At 39.1% G+C, this 15532-nt stretch overlaps 1 protein-coding gene and 1 long non-coding RNA gene across 2 annotated transcripts; both read right to left on the bottom strand.

Moving 5' to 3' along the window:
- Positions 1 to 1790: 1790 nt before the first annotated feature.
- LOC141598344 (uncharacterized) lies at positions 1791 to 3011 on the bottom strand. The gene is made up of 3 exons (XR_012523435.1): positions 2927 to 3011; positions 2357 to 2415; positions 1791 to 2135 (listed from the first exon to the last, which is right to left on the bottom strand). It is a non-coding gene; the product is annotated as an uncharacterized LOC141598344 (long non-coding RNA).
- Positions 3012 to 4130: 1119 nt separating this feature from the next.
- Positions 4131 to 13150, bottom strand: LOC141601761 (uncharacterized). The gene is made up of 6 exons (XM_074422063.1): positions 13107 to 13150; positions 8555 to 8763; positions 8350 to 8476; positions 8097 to 8226; positions 7821 to 7989; positions 4131 to 4266 (listed from the first exon to the last, which is right to left on the bottom strand). Exons 2-6 carry the CDS (start codon positions 8761 to 8763, stop codon positions 4131 to 4133), a joined length of 771 nt encoding a protein of 256 aa, XP_074278164.1. The 5' UTR covers positions 13107 to 13150.
- Between the last annotated feature and the right edge of the window lie 2382 nt (positions 13151 to 15532).

The raw sequence follows: 15532 nt of genomic DNA, 5'->3' as shown, positions 1-15532 counted from the left end.
GAATACGACTCACCATGCCCTCGTAAGCACGGTAGGAGAGGTGTCAGTCCAGTAGAAGCAACAACTGGCTGCCGTCAAAACCCTCGGCCCACTCAGGCGCCGCCCGTAAAAGCAACCCCCGCGGGGCCGTAACTCGCTTGGCTCTCCAGCTCGCGACATCAGCATCGTCCTCGGCTGTCTCCACTCTCCGTCTCTTATGGCCACGAGACTCGACGTGGTGGGTAGGGCCCAACTCAACGACCCTGTTGACGTCCCGCAACGACCGCCTGGTCGCCCGAGGACGTCGCTCCCTCGAAGAAACCCTCCTCCCGGAGGTACTCGCCTCAGCCCCAGTCTGAGCTCTCCCAGTGCTAACAGCCCTAACAACGGGCTCCTCACGCTCCTCGACGGCCTCTGAGGCCCCAACAGTCTGCTCAGGAGAACTCTCCTCCTCAGTGACGTCCTCCACAACCACGGCAGGCGTGCTAACCGGGCCCGACCCGAACAACTCCTCAAGAGTCGCAGCCATGAACTCGGCCTGCCCCGAACGCTCTCCTACAAACAAAAAAACGTTAGCCGGAATTTCGGCATTACGACGGCATGAAATGGATAAATCCAAAAACAAAAAAACACAACCTGCAATGCAAAAACAAGGGCAATCCCGCCCAAAATCCAACCAAACAAAACCATTAAAAAAAAAACACAAAAACGACTCGCCCCTCTTTTCAAGCAAAAGACGAGTCAAAATCACAAAAACGGCACTTCAAGACCCCTACAAGGTCCGCCAACAAACCAAAATACATTCCTGACACAATGGGGATTTTTCTACGGTTCAAAAAGGCAATTCATACAATAATTTTAGCCCAAACCGGTCAAAATTTCAAAACGACCGCAAAAAGGCAAACTTGATTTTATCACGCCTCAAGGTGACCTAAATTACCAATAAGGTTCATTTCAAAGCAAACTGACTCAATTCAAGCCCAAACAGGCGCTTATTTGGTCAGACGTAAGACCGTCGCAAAAGGCAAAAATCCAATTTTGCCCACAAGCATCCAACGAAGGTCCTTAAATGGCAAATACGGGTTTTCCCGACTACAATGCAACCTAGTGGGACCCACTACCCATGCAAATAAACTTGGCATTGTGAAATGAGACGGTTTCTCGCCTCACTCACGTTTTTCCAGCATAGGGAGCTGGAACAGGGACCAAAATGCAAACTAAAAGCACCCCTATACTCCTAAACAGGTTTCTAACCTAATGCAAGCATCAATTTCACTCGAAATGGGCTCAATCAAAAACGCCCAATTCGATTTTTAGGGCAAAATCACTAATGGAAAAAGCCCTTATTGCGTCAGTTGTAAAAGGCCTTTTGCGCCGGTTTTTGACTGACGTATATCGAGGGGTCGTATTTGATATGCGTCTGTTTTGGAACCGACGCAAAAAGTTAACATTTGCGTCAGTTGTGTCTTAAAAACCGACGCAAAAAAGTGTCATTTGCGTCAGTTGTATTAGTAGAATTGACGCAATAGACTCTTACAACCGACGCAAATAGTTGTTATTTGTGTCAGTTCTTCACATAACCGATGCATTTGCTTTTTTTTTTTTGCGTCAGTTCTACCAGAAAAAACTGATGCAATTGATAAATTGTTTTAAGAACCATTTGCGCATTTGTCATCAGAAACGGATGCAATTAATGTTTTTCTTATATACAAAAATTTGTTGCCGAAAATCTCGTAAAACTAACAATTCGAATACAAAAGCTTGAAAACCTACAACAAGAATCCAACCCGCCACCAATACATAAAATACAATCCAATGTATACAAAATCTCACAAACGTCTTAGTTACTAAGCTAATCTATACTAAATGATCTCTAAACATCTACTAGCCGAAACTTCTCTAGCCAAATTCATATACATGGTTGAAAAATGAATGCGGGGACGTGATGTATTATGAAGATCAAGAATATAAAACCCTTGTTCACATACACCTCTTCAATGCACCGGGGATTGTTAGATGTTAAAGTCGACATCTCTTCCCATGTAATATCAGTGCTTGCTTTGTGCAAACGTACACCATTAATTTTGAAGAGCCTCGACGTGAGAAATGTGCAAGGTCTTTGAGGTCATCACCTTTTTCTTTAACCGAGTAATAACCTATGGGGAGATGGATTAAGCAAACAAGCAAGGGCATGTCAGTGTATGAAAAAAATGGGAAGTCCCAGTTTCAAATTAAACTAATCTTGAAACCAAATTAAAATAATTAAACAAGACTATACGATATAACAATCAGAAGTATAGAACTACAAACATGTGCAAAATTTTCACATTAGTCCTAACAGCAGGAGCATCAAATAAAAGAACCATTGATAAGCTACCTTCTGATTGAACTAGAAATTTTTCCCATAACACATTTAGATTGGTCCCCATGAATGTCCTATATGAATTAAATAAGAGCATTTGTTAGTAGAAGAACAGCCCTCAAAACAATACCACTCACTAAGAGAACACTGCAGAAACATGGGAGGCAATTTAACTACCTATAGTACAGACGTAAAGGCTGAAACCTCAGCCAGTTTGTCAGCTGAAACAATTCTAGTACTGAATGTGGTATCAACAAGAAAGAGAACAAGTGATATCATATACTCTTAGTCCTTCATCTTCTAGAGAGGGTATAAATACAACAAACTTAAGAAGGCGAAATGTAAATTGACACAGTAGTCGATAGACACTCAACGGCTCTACTCGTCGGATGTAAACACCACACACACATCTAATGATAATGATATACCATCACATATTCATTTAACTGATGTCATTCAACAATCAACTAAGCGTATCATGGAATGTCCATACACAACAAAATTCACATGAACGTTTGAAACTTAAAATTGTACTCAATATGCAAAGCAATTGGCATAAAGCTAGCTAGAGAGAAGGAGAGTAACCTGTAACCCGTCAAACCAAGGTGCAAATGAAGATGAAAGTTTTGTATTTGACTTGCACCGCCATCCTTTAAAAGATGTCCTCTATTACTGCAAAAAAAAAATCATGAGCTAACTCCCACCCTCATGACTGTCTCCAACAAAATTAACAAAGCAAAAGGACCATTTAAGATACAGGTTCGTACCTTGTGATTAAGTAACATCCACCATCAGTTTGAACAAAACAGAACCTCCATGGTGGCAACCAGGCATCTTCCATGCCATGTATTCTAGCTCATCCTGGCATTCAAAATTTACATTTCAAAACCTCCATAATAAACTATCAAAGAAAACCATTTCAGAAAGCCGTCAAAATGTTTTGAAAATATTATATAACTAGCCCATACTAAAAACAATAATTACGGCGAAAGCACAATTTTGGGCAAAATCAAACAAATTAAGAAACTCACATAAAAGAGCCATTTGGGTAATAATATCAGCAAAAAAGAAGCTAATTCATCATCCGAAGTAACATCTGAAAACTCAACCACATCCAACGCCGCTTTACACTACTGCATCGACAAGATTCCATTAACCTTAACTATTTTATTATCATCAAATAAATGAATCTGGTATTTAATTGAAACAATTGAAATCTGAATATAAACAAATTACCAGCAAATTTGAAGGAGCAGCCATACATGGATGGGGTGGGGGTTATCGTCAAATGGCCGATGGCAGGCGAACAGTGGCCACAAAACACTGGACGATGCGAGCAATACTCAATATGTACTTTCCTCTTACTGTACTAACCTTGGTGTATTGGGAAGTCTCGTACATTTTTAAAATAAAGAATCAAACCAGTAATCACACCCACAATAGCAAAGTACAACCGACCATATGAAAGAAAGAACTGATAACGATGTCGCTCCAAGGAACATAATGGATTTAACTTGTAACTTGTTCAGGAAATTCAGTTAAAAAGAAGTTAAGATAAACTAATAAGTTGAAGAGTACAGAACGCCACTCTTTAATTTGTCGAGTTAATGCTTTCATGTACTTCTGCTACTGCTACTAGTCATATGAATGGAAGGACTTTGGTAAAGGTTAGATGGACCAACTTTTTTGTGAAATAAGATAAAATTACGAGATGAATGAATGAGATTTCTCAAAATTATGAGATAACCCATATAACACAATATCAGTTCACAACAAGTCTTACCCAAAATCAATAAACCCCAATTATAGGAAATGTTATCAACATTAATCTACCAAAAACAAACACAAGAATTGCCATGTATTCAGCAGTGATGAAAGGGTCGTTGACAGCGATAAGCTCACAGTCATCCCTCTGATGGATAACTCTAACCCAAAATCAGTTCAATAATCCATTTTTTACTCAAAATCAAATAATGCAATCAATTGAAAAAATTCAACAGAGGAAAACAATCGAAAAATTAGAAGTCTCAGAAAAAAAGGAGGACAAAACAGTAAGCATGCTCGCAAGTCGCAACCTTTAACAAGGGCAGATTCCTGAAGCTCAATACTATCCAAACATATCACGCACACCCCATTATGTACCACCACCATTCTCAAATACCACACCCTTCATCTTCACTTAAGCTGTAAAGAGCTCAAGATTCAATCTTTACATGTAATCAAATCAAACCCAGAAAACCCATCAATTGAATTAAGCTAATTGACTGAAGAAACAAAAATGAAATTGAAATCAACTCAATTGGGCTTAATTTCAAACATCAAACCCTGAATTGACCCAGTGCCTCAATACAACTACATTAAAATAGTGTCTCAATGGTTCCCGCAAATTACATTAAAATAGTGTCTCAATAGCAACTTCAATTAAAATCCCTCATTAACCGAAACCCGGTTTACAAATTAAGTGGAGAAAGATTGCAATTGTTCGAATTATCCTAACCCTAAATTACAATTAAACCTGCCCCAAAATCAAATTATACAAAAATAATTAAAGATTGAAATCAAATTAAGCACAAAGAATACCTAGAATAGTGATTGGTGGCATCTCACGGTGGCTCGCGTGCGTGATAGGCGGAGTGGTGATGGTACGCCGAATTGATAAACACAAAGCCATTTTGTTAGATCTGAAGACGCAGTGGTTGTGGAATGACTTGATCGTGTGCGGCAGTGGTGCAACGACGTCGAGGGAAGGATGGCGTGCGGTGATCAGTGGAAAGAACCAAGGCTTCGACGAAAAAACCAAGTATAATGATGAAGATTGAAGGGTTTCATATAATTGGCAAGTTTTGAGAGAGGTAAATGGTAATTAGTAATATAGGGGAATTGATGCGTCGGTTGCTATAAGTACAAAGTAAAACCGATGCAAAAGTTTAACACATTTATATCGGTTATGTCATATAACTGACTCATTAGATTAAATACGTCAGTTTTTTTATAACCAACGCATTAAATACATCAGTTTTAAAGCAGAACTAACGCAAAAAGTGATGCTACAGGGCGAAAATTGCTTTCCCGCCACTAGTTGATACCTTTTGCGTCGGGTTTTTAAGAACTCACGTAACTCAATAGACGCAATATGGGTTTTTTCGACTAGTGAATTCGCCCTAATTCAATCAAGCTAAAGATCAACAAAATTGAAATTAAAGGATTCAAGAGGAAATACTTACCTTGAGATGACAATGTTGATGAAGGCAAGAATTCGAACAAGCTAGAAGGTCCAACAATGGCGGATTTGGCTTTGTTTTGTCGAAGAGAAGGAAGACGAGATTATGAATGATATGCGGCCTGACCTCGCATCTTTTACAGAAAAATAGGGAAGCCCCTTTGGTTCGCCAGGTGGCTCGCGCCTAAAGCAGGCCTCCCCCTTGCTCTTTCAGCGGATTTTGGGCTTTAGCCCAATTTCCCGTAACAAACTTCAAACTTTCATTTGACGATATTAAAGGTCGTCACTTTTTCTCAAACACAAATAGCAAAAATTCAAATTCACTATTTTCGAAAGCTTTTAACGACGGCACATAAACCGTCCCTCCAATCGAATAGTGAAAATTTAAATTCACTATTTTCGGGAATTTTCAAGCAAACGGCGATCAAAACCGCCAATTTCAGAAATAATGGTGAAATCAAAATTCACCATTACCCTTCAAAATTTCAAAAATAATGGGGAAAATTCAAAAACCGCTATTTCTCCAAATTTTTAAGCGACGACAATTAAAACCGTCATTTTCAAGATAATAGTTGGAAATTGAATTCCACTATTTTCGCCACATATGTCAACGGCGGCACATAAACCGTCACTTCAATTAATAGTGAAGATTCCAAATTCACTATTTCTTACAAATGTCAACGGCGGCACATAAACCGTCACTTCAATTAATAGTGAAGATTCCAAATTCACTATTTCTTACAAATGTCAACGGCGGCACATAAACCGCCACTTCAATTAATAGTGAAGATTCCAAATTCATTATTTCTTACAAATGTCAACGGCGGCACATAACACTACAAAAAGAATTAAAACAGGCGACTGATTTTGGCGACTGAAATCAGTCGCCAAAATCAATTTGGCGACTGAATTTAGTCGCCAAACGTCAGTCGCGGACCTTAGTCGCCTTTTCTAGCTTTGGCGACTAAAGTCGGTCGCCAAATTTGGCGACTGAAAAATCAGTCGCCAAATGCCAAAAATGGCCACTGATAGTGTAGTCGCCAAATTGGCGACTGATTCAAGGTAGTCGCCAAATTGGCGACTGAATAGCAGTCGCCAAATGTCAAATTAGTCGCCTTTTTTGGGTGACGTAGCCAGTTTGGCTGAGCCAATTTGGCGACTGATTTTGGATTTGGCGATCGCTATTCGCCGCCAATTTGGCGACTACCTTGAATCAGTCGCCAATTTGGCGATCAATTTCGATCGCCAAATCCCAAATCAGTCGCCAAAGCCACTGTATGTTTTGGTGGTTTTTTTCGTTTTCATTGCTAGCCAAAAATTTACAACCTGCATACAAACCGATGTTCCACAACACCATACATCCCATTTCAACACACACAACACCATACATTTCAACCCAACACCTCCCAATTTCTCAAACTTCATTTCATATATTGAAAATGAAAGTTTTACAAGCTAAGCTATTCTAAATGTTCAAGTCTAAAGTGTTCAAGTTTTACAAACTTACATGCTAAAATCATCTTACTTGGAAGCCAACACCGGCTCCACTCCCCCCATGTTGACCATGCGGATCATTTGGATCGTAGTTGGATCTAGGTCCGGGGTTACAACCTTGCCACCAATTCTCAAACATTTCCATTCTTTCCTTCATTTTCCAGAATTCTTCATCACGTTTGGCAAGTTCTTCATCACGTTTGGCATCACGTTCATCACGCTCTCTTATTTGACTTTGAAGTTGACTAATAATTCCCGGTTGATACGTGTTGCTGGGAATTGTTGAAGTCGATCTTCTACGCGTTTTCTCATAGAAAGCCGGTGTTGAACTTCCGGTACCATACACGTGCCCTTTTTTGAAGCCATCCACCAACTCATACCATATGTCATTGTCCGGTTTTTCTGGATTGGCGGCTTTTTCTCGTTCAAATGCTTCCTACAATATTAAACAAATGGTAGTAAGTTAATATGGTAACCACCTTATATACGACATTTTAAAAGAGAATAAATTAACAAAAATTAAAGGTTACGGAAAACTTACATATAATTGCTTGTGTTTTGGCTTAGTCCAAGTTCTAACCCCTTTTCCGTCAACTTAACGGAATGCGTGTCCGAAACAGCAGTTCGATTCGTCGCAATCGGTTTGTGACTTCTTCTTTCCTCTCGAAGGAAAAAAAAAACATACATGTTATAAAATCAACAAAAAATCTAACATAAAATAAACATGTTGCATTGAAAACAAAAAAAAAGTGTAAAATAATAGACAAAGTACTTACACCCAACATACGATTCCAGAACGATCGTGAACCCGCGTAATGAGTAGGCTCGTTCACGGCGTCTTCCTTTCCTCCTCTTTTGTTGAGGGATGCTTGCTTAGACTTCTTCTGAAAAGCTTCACTTTTGGTATGCTTTATTAAGCCTTCATACTTGTCACCTGCAATTACACATATGAAATCATAACTAATAAGTTACTGATATTATTTATAATATAAGAGAGTATATGCTAATTAATACAAATAACAAAACAAGTTAATTAAATACCTTTCATGTGGTCTGGTTCCTTTGGGCGCCTAACTACCTTCCAAATCACGTCCCGATATCGTCGAGTACCGACGTCATTGTACCTGATACGGACATTCTGTTCTTGAGACGGTGACCAAGCAAATGATAACTACAAAAAAAAAGCGTCAAAATTTCATATTAGTATAAAATAAAAGTATAACCTTGGTTCTTAAAAAATTTATCAAAATTAATTATTTGGTTTCTAAAACAAAGAATTACGGAAAATATATACCCGAAAGTTATTGAACCACGCCTCTCTTTGTGCATGAGAAGCTTGTGTCCACGATGTAGGAATTGGACCCACGAAATTAGTCTTCGTGCTTTTCGTGACACCTCGTATCACGCAATCGTCCATAAACCTGCATTTATTTTGAACATGTAAAATTAAAAAAAAAAAAAGAAATAAAAATAATAGACTAATAAAGAATAAAACTTACCATAATCCCGTCGGCTCAAGAATCATCCGATGATCCGAAGTGTACCGTATCGGCACCCGTGCTGGCTCGTCGGTAGCGTCAGTCTCCTCACCGTCACCGTCTGTCTGCATCGGATCCTCCTGCACAAACTCCTCCTCCTGCTCCGGACGCGTACTCTGTCCTCCTCCTGAGCCGCCTCCACGCTTCCTACCTCGACCTGCTCCAGCCATCTGCAGTAATACAAATAAAAATTAACACAAATAATGATAAATGAAAATTATACAGACTTCTAAATTTTAATAATTTACTCTTGAGGAATACAAAATTATACCAATTTAATCATCATCCTTATCCTCTTCCTCATCCTCATCATCGTCATCATCATCATCATAATCATCTTCATCTCCAAACCCCTCGTCCTTCCTCCTTTTCTCCTCCTCCCTTCTCCTCCTCACCTCATCTTCCCCCCTCCTCTCCTCCTCTTCTTCCCTTCTCTCCTCCTCCTCCTCCTCCGCTTCATCCTCCCCCGGCAGTCTCTCTTCCACATCATAATATTCTTCCTCTTCCATGTCTTCACCATCTTTATTCTCATGCTCATAGTTGATTTCATCGGGTGGAGACAAAAGCGTTTCATTTGAAACGTTTTCTTCTTGGAAAAAAGTTGTATCAACTTGTGACCGTGCCTTTGTCTTAAAGATTGCACACCACGCATTTTGATTTCTATCATTTGTTGTGCTTGGATAAGTAGCAAAATACACTTGATGAGCCTGATGTGCAAGTATAAATGGATCATACTTAGAGTATGTTCTAGTACGATTCACTTCTACAAGCTTGTATTGTTCATGTACTCTCATTCCAAACCAGAATTATCCTTCCAGTCAACCTTGAATAAGACAGTTTTATAAGCTCGATCACGTCCACTATAACTAATTTCAAAGATATCTTCAACTATACCATAGTATTCGTTGTCATCAAGAGAAGAAATAGTAACCCCCCAATTGCACCTAGCCTTACCTTTACCGTGGTTGAATGTTTGAAAATTAAACCCATTAACCGAGTATCGATTCCACGTTCTTACCATTTTTGAAGGACCAAAAGTCAAACTTCTTATCAAATCATCTTGAATATTCAACTCAATTACATGTTTCTGAAACCATGATGGAAATTGGTCCTCATGTTTGTCCCAAACATCATCCTTACTTATATTAGGATTCCTCTGAATGAAATCATTAACAAGCGTGTGTCGTATGGCTCCAAGAGGTCACAATTAGATAGCACGTAAAGGTGGGCACGATTATACTCCTTATCATCCAAATATCTTGTTTGCCCCTTTGATGAACACCCTTCATCATCTTGAGTTTGAAAAAATTCGGGTAAACTTCCGTCTACTTCATCCGGTTTCTCAACATTCAAGTTTTTTGCTTTGGTTTCTATATGTTTTTCAAAGTAAAGAGAACAAAAGTTTGCAATCTCTTCCGTTAAATAAGCATTGCATATAGAACCTTCCACCCTAGCTTTATTACCAATTTTTTTCTTCAAATGATTAAGAAACCTATAAAAGTTAATGATGAATTTTATTAATAATAAAGTTAACATATAATAGCTAGATTAGTTATTATTATTAATTTTAGTTTAAAAGTAGCTAGATTATCTTAATTACCTTTCAAATGGATACATCCACCTATATTGGACGGGTCCCCCAACTTTGGCTTCATATGGCAAATGAACCGGTAGATGCTCCATGGAGTTAAAAATGCAGGAGGAAAGATCATTTCAAGCTTACACATATCTCGTGGTATTTGCTCTTCTAGACGAATCATGTCATCAACACATATTGAAGAGGCACATAAATCTCGGAAGAATTGACTAATCTCAACAACTGCATTCCAAACGTTTGTCGGCACGAGGTGTTTCAAAGCAACGGGTAATAATCGCTCCATGAATACATGACAATCATGACTTTTCAAGCCTTGCAACTTGACTTCTTAAGATCAACACATCGACTAAAATCTGATGCATACCCATCAGGAAACTTCAAATTTTGTAACCACTCACACAATACTTTTCTCTTAGCTTTGTCGAGAGTGAAAATGGATGTTGGCTTAGACCCGTCGCCGCGAATGTGTAATTTGGGACGATGACAAAATTTCTGCAAATCTTTTCTAGAAGCAATGCTATCACATTTTTCACCTTCTACATCCATGATCATGTCAATTAGTTGCTCAAAGAAATTCTTTTCTATGTGCATTACATCCAAATTATGTCTTATCAACATTGTCTTCCAATAAGGAAGGTCCCAAAGAATGCTTCTTTTAAACCAACCGTTTTTCTGCTTTTTCAATTCTTTAAATTCTTCCTCGGTACCATCAATAGGGGATGGTAAATCACATACCGTCTTCCATATCTCATCCCCAGGCACTCGTTTCGGAGGGGCATCAAGCACCTCTTTACCTTTTGTGAAAGCTTTCTTGTTCTTCCTATGTGGATTTCCCTCTCGTAAGAAGCATCTATGACAATCAAACCAGCTTATTTTCTTGCTATTGGGAAGCCAAAATGCTTTACTTTCCTCCATGCAACAAGGACATGCTTTTTGTCCTTGTGTAGACCACCCAGATAGCATACCTTAGGCGGGAAAATCATTTATTGTCCACAAAAGGGAAGCTTTAAGTTGAAAATTTTGTTTTTTAGACACATCATAAGTTTCCACCCCAACTTCCCACAAATATTTCAACTCCTCCACCAATGGTTGTAAATAAACATCCAAATTACGTTTCGGGCTTTTTGGTCCGGGAACAATAAGTGACAAGAAGATAAATGGTCTTTTCATACATAACCAAGGTGGTAAATTGTATGGTGTGACCATAACGGGCCAACAAGAATACTTCCTCCCAAAATTACCGAAAGGATCAAATCCATCCGTACACAAGCCAAGTCGTACATTGCGGGGTTCCTTGGCAAAATCGGGATACATCCGATCAAATCGTTTCCATTCTTCCCCATCACTAGGATGACTCATCTTCCCTGGAGCACGTGGGTTTTCTTTGTGCCATCTCATTTGTTCGGCAATGTTTTTGGTGGCATAGATTCTTTGAAGTCTTGGTGCGAGAGGAAAGTAAAACAATTGGTTACATGCTATTGGTTTCTTACTCTTTTTGGCCCTCTTACTACCGTTGCCTTTTTGCAACACCAAAACTGTATCTCCTTCACTTGTCTCATATCTATCCGCCCCACAATCTTTACATTTGTCAAGCAAAGCATCATCTTTCCAAAATAGCATACATCCTTCAGGACATGCATCAATCTTTTCATGCGGTAATTGAAGACCTTTAACTACTTTTTTGGTAGTATAGAAACTTCGGGTCATGATATTATCATCGGGGAAAGATTCCTCAAGGAACGAGGCAATGCCATCAACAGCAACAAATGGCATATTGAACTCACACTTCAAGGTAATTAGCCTAGAAGCGGCTTGTAACAATGTCATTCTGCTTCCTTCATACAAGGGGTTTTTCCGAGGCTTTTAACATGTCAAGAAAGGCTTTTGCTTGTGGGTGTGGCGGTTGTTCTTCAGAAATAGTTGTATGGTCATCACTATTAAAAATAGTGGAATCCATAGCATCAACAACCATCTCTCTATATGGGTTCTCATCATTTTGTATTTGTTGGGTGTGAGTTTGTTCATGAATTGGAGAATATGCTTCTCCATGTGAAATCCAATTGTAATAATTTGGTTTAAACCCGTTTATAATGAGATGTTCTTCTACTACAATGTCAAGCTGGTATTTCAGGTTTTTGCATTTGGCACAAGGGCACCTAAGTTTTTGGTCTACCAAGTCATATTCATCTTGTTGTTTAGCAAATTCAATAAACTCGCTAACACCCTTTATAAATCTAGCGGTAGGACGTCTTTTCTTATTGGAATGGTCTAATCTTCCTTCATACACCCATGAACGTTCCAATCTCTTCATTTTAATCTAAAGAAGACCCCAAAGTAATTTAAACATTTTTAAAAAATAACAATAATATTACATACAAAATTTAAACATTATACTCCACATTATACAATAAACATATGAAAACAATATATAAATATTGTCAATAAGTAATCCATCTTCGAATGAGGTCCTTATCACTCCAACCTAAACCCGTCAATGTACGTTTCAAGTCACTAGCAAACACACTTGTAATTTATTAATGAGGAAAAAATTCGGCAGCAATTCCCTTCAGTTCTCCAAATACACATATACATGTATTCGGAGAACATTAAAGGGATCGCCACCAAACTCATTCCTCATTAATAAATCACAAGTACGTGTTTACTACCTAAATGACTTGAACGTGCAACAAAGACGATCCCAAAATGGGGACTATTCAAGAATTACTCCTAATGAGTAATTCTTGAACGGGTACTAAGTCAACATCAAATCAAACAACAACACAATCAAGTACTAAATTAATTAAGTCAATCAATAGCCCAATTCAACCACATAGTAAAGGCTTCTATCCTAAAGTCCGTAACATAATTTGAACTAAAATTAGTAAATTTAAAAAGTAACTGGTAAGAGGAGGTTACCTAATCAAGTAAAAGCAAAAATGAAAAGAAAACAAGAAGCAACACTACCGCGTGACGGTGGTGCCTAGCATGGTGACAACCCCGAAAAGAGAAAAGAAAAACAAAAATAACAAGGTTATTCTACCTCAATTCATCAATAACATGAATTATCAAACTAAATTTATCAAAATCAAGTCCTAAAGAAGGTTCTACTTAGCTAATAGATAATTTCTCTTAATCCAAAAGACGGTTCCACTTAGCTAGTTCCATTAATGCAAAAGACGGTTTCACTTAGCTTAATATTAATAATAATAAGGCGGTTTAATTAGTAATAATAATAATAATAATAATAATAATAATAATAATAATAATAATAATAATAATAATAATAATAATAATAATAATACTAATACTAATAATAATACTAATACTAATAATAATAACAATAATAATAATAATACTAATACTAATAATAATACTAATACTAATACTAATAATAATACTAATACTAATAATAATAATAATGAGACGGTTTCACCAAGGCCCACCGCACCCACGGACCACCGCCACCCACGGACCACCGCCACCCTTCCCCCACCGCCACCCACGGCCGACCAAACCCCCACCCATAACCCTAAACCTAAACACAAACCCCCTTAATCATTCCCTTTTAATTCAAACACAAATTAAACTAAATCTAACTACAAATTAATCTAACATACTAACTACAAATAAATCTAACAAACTAACCACAAATTAATCAAACTAACTACAAATTAATCTACAAATTAAACTAATTAAACTGAAATTAAACAAAAAAAAACTAACCTAATTAAAGAGAGTGATGGAGGCAATGAGAACGGTGGTCACGGTGGTGGAAGTGGTGGAAGTGGTGGTGTGGTTGTGTGGTTGTTGTCGTCGCCTTAATCTCCCGCTGCTTCGTCTTTTTTTTTTTCGAAAGAGTAAAGCAGGAGAGAGGAGTTCCGTTTTTCTATAAAAAACTTTGGCGACTGAATTGCCATTTGGCGACTGAAATTCAGTCGCCAATTTGGCGACTACTTTTAAATCAGTCGCCAAATCTGATTATCGGTCGCCAAATTAGATTCCCCTTTTAAAAAAAGCAGTCGCCAAATTGGCGACTGAATTCAGTCGCTAATTTGTGAATCAGTCGCCAATTTGGCGACTACCAATATCAGTCGCCAAATTTCGGTCGCCTGTTTTAGTTTTTCTTGTAGTGTAAACCGTCACTTCAATTAATAGTGAAGATTCCAAATTCACTATTTCCATCAAATGTCAACGGCGGCATATAAACCGTCACTTCAAAACACAATAGCAAACTCGAATTTACTATTTTCCTTCAAAATTCAAACAAACGGCGATCAAAACCACCACTTCAAGTTCAAAGAAGAACGACGAATGGTGAAGATGCCAAATTTACTATTCTTTCAAAAACCAGCTGGGGGCTTCCTCGCGGAACCCGCTCATTTCAAAAACAGTGATAGTGAGAATCCATACTCACTATTTCCCCAGCGACATCACGAGTTCGCTACTTTCAAAACAAGCCCATTCGACGCGGCTACTCCCATGGTCCATTGACCGACCTTACCATTGGCTGGCGAGCCTTTATCCGCAAACCTTTCAAGGATACATCCCGAAGATGCCTCGGGTACATTTCCTTGTCTTGGCTGGCGAGCCTTTGTCCGCAACCTTTCAAGGACAGATCCCGAAGATGCCTCGGGTACATTTCCTTACCTTTGGCTGGCGAGCCTTTGTCCGCAACCATTCAAGGATACCTCCCGAAGATGCCTCGGGTACATTTCCTTACCTTTGGCTAGCAAGCCTTTGTCCGCAAGCATTCAAGGACACATCCCGAAGATGCCTCGGGTACATTTCCTTACCTACGGCTGGCGAGCCTTTGTCCGCGACCTTTCAAGGACACATCCCGAAGATGCCTCGGGTACATTTCCTTACAATGGCTGGCGAGCCTTTGTCCGCGACCTTTCAAGGACAGATCTCGAAGATGCCTCGGGTTCATTTCCTTACCACGGCTGGCGAGCCTTTGTCCGCAAACGTGCAAGGACATATCCGAAGACGCCTCAGGTATGACTCCTTCCTATGGCTGGCGAGCCTTTGTACGTAGTCTAACAGACTCTAAACGACCCACACAGATAGTCGACAGACTCTAAACTGTTCCCGATGACAGGTCCTTGACTCATACCCTTGAGTCACCTTGGCGTCGCCCTTCCCGACGGCAGGTCCTTGGCCCGAATCCTTTCGAGCGGCCTCGGCGTCGCTTGGGTCTCCAGGTTGTAATCTTCGATTGACCTGGGAGCTCTACTTTGACTTTCGCCCTGTCCAAGCCTCGGTCAAATTGGGGGCTCTGTAGATACCCAGTATCTGCTGAGACTCCAACAAACACCCGATGATTATCGGACTACAACATGTTT

This window comes from Silene latifolia, chromosome 9, assembly GCF_048544455.1.
Source record: "Silene latifolia isolate original U9 population chromosome 9, ASM4854445v1, whole genome shotgun sequence".
NCBI lineage: Eukaryota > Viridiplantae > Streptophyta > Magnoliopsida > Caryophyllales > Caryophyllaceae > Silene > Silene latifolia.
This window is presented reverse-complemented; position numbering and strand designations above follow the sequence as displayed.

Bases quoted from the DNA above. Each gene is read 5' to 3' on its own strand.
- LOC141601761 (XM_074422063.1), bottom strand. From the start codon at position 8,763: ATGGCTGGAGCAGGTCGAGGTAGGAAGCGTGGAGGCGGCTCAGGAGGA. The intron at 8,477-8,554 runs GTAAGTTTTATT...AAATAAATGCAG, and splicing joins CTTGAGCCGACGGGATTATG to GTTTATGGACGATTGCGTGA. The intron at 7,990-8,096 runs GTATTTAATTAA...GTGTAATTGCAG, and splicing joins GGAACCAGACCACATGAAAG to GTGACAAGTATGAAGGCTTA.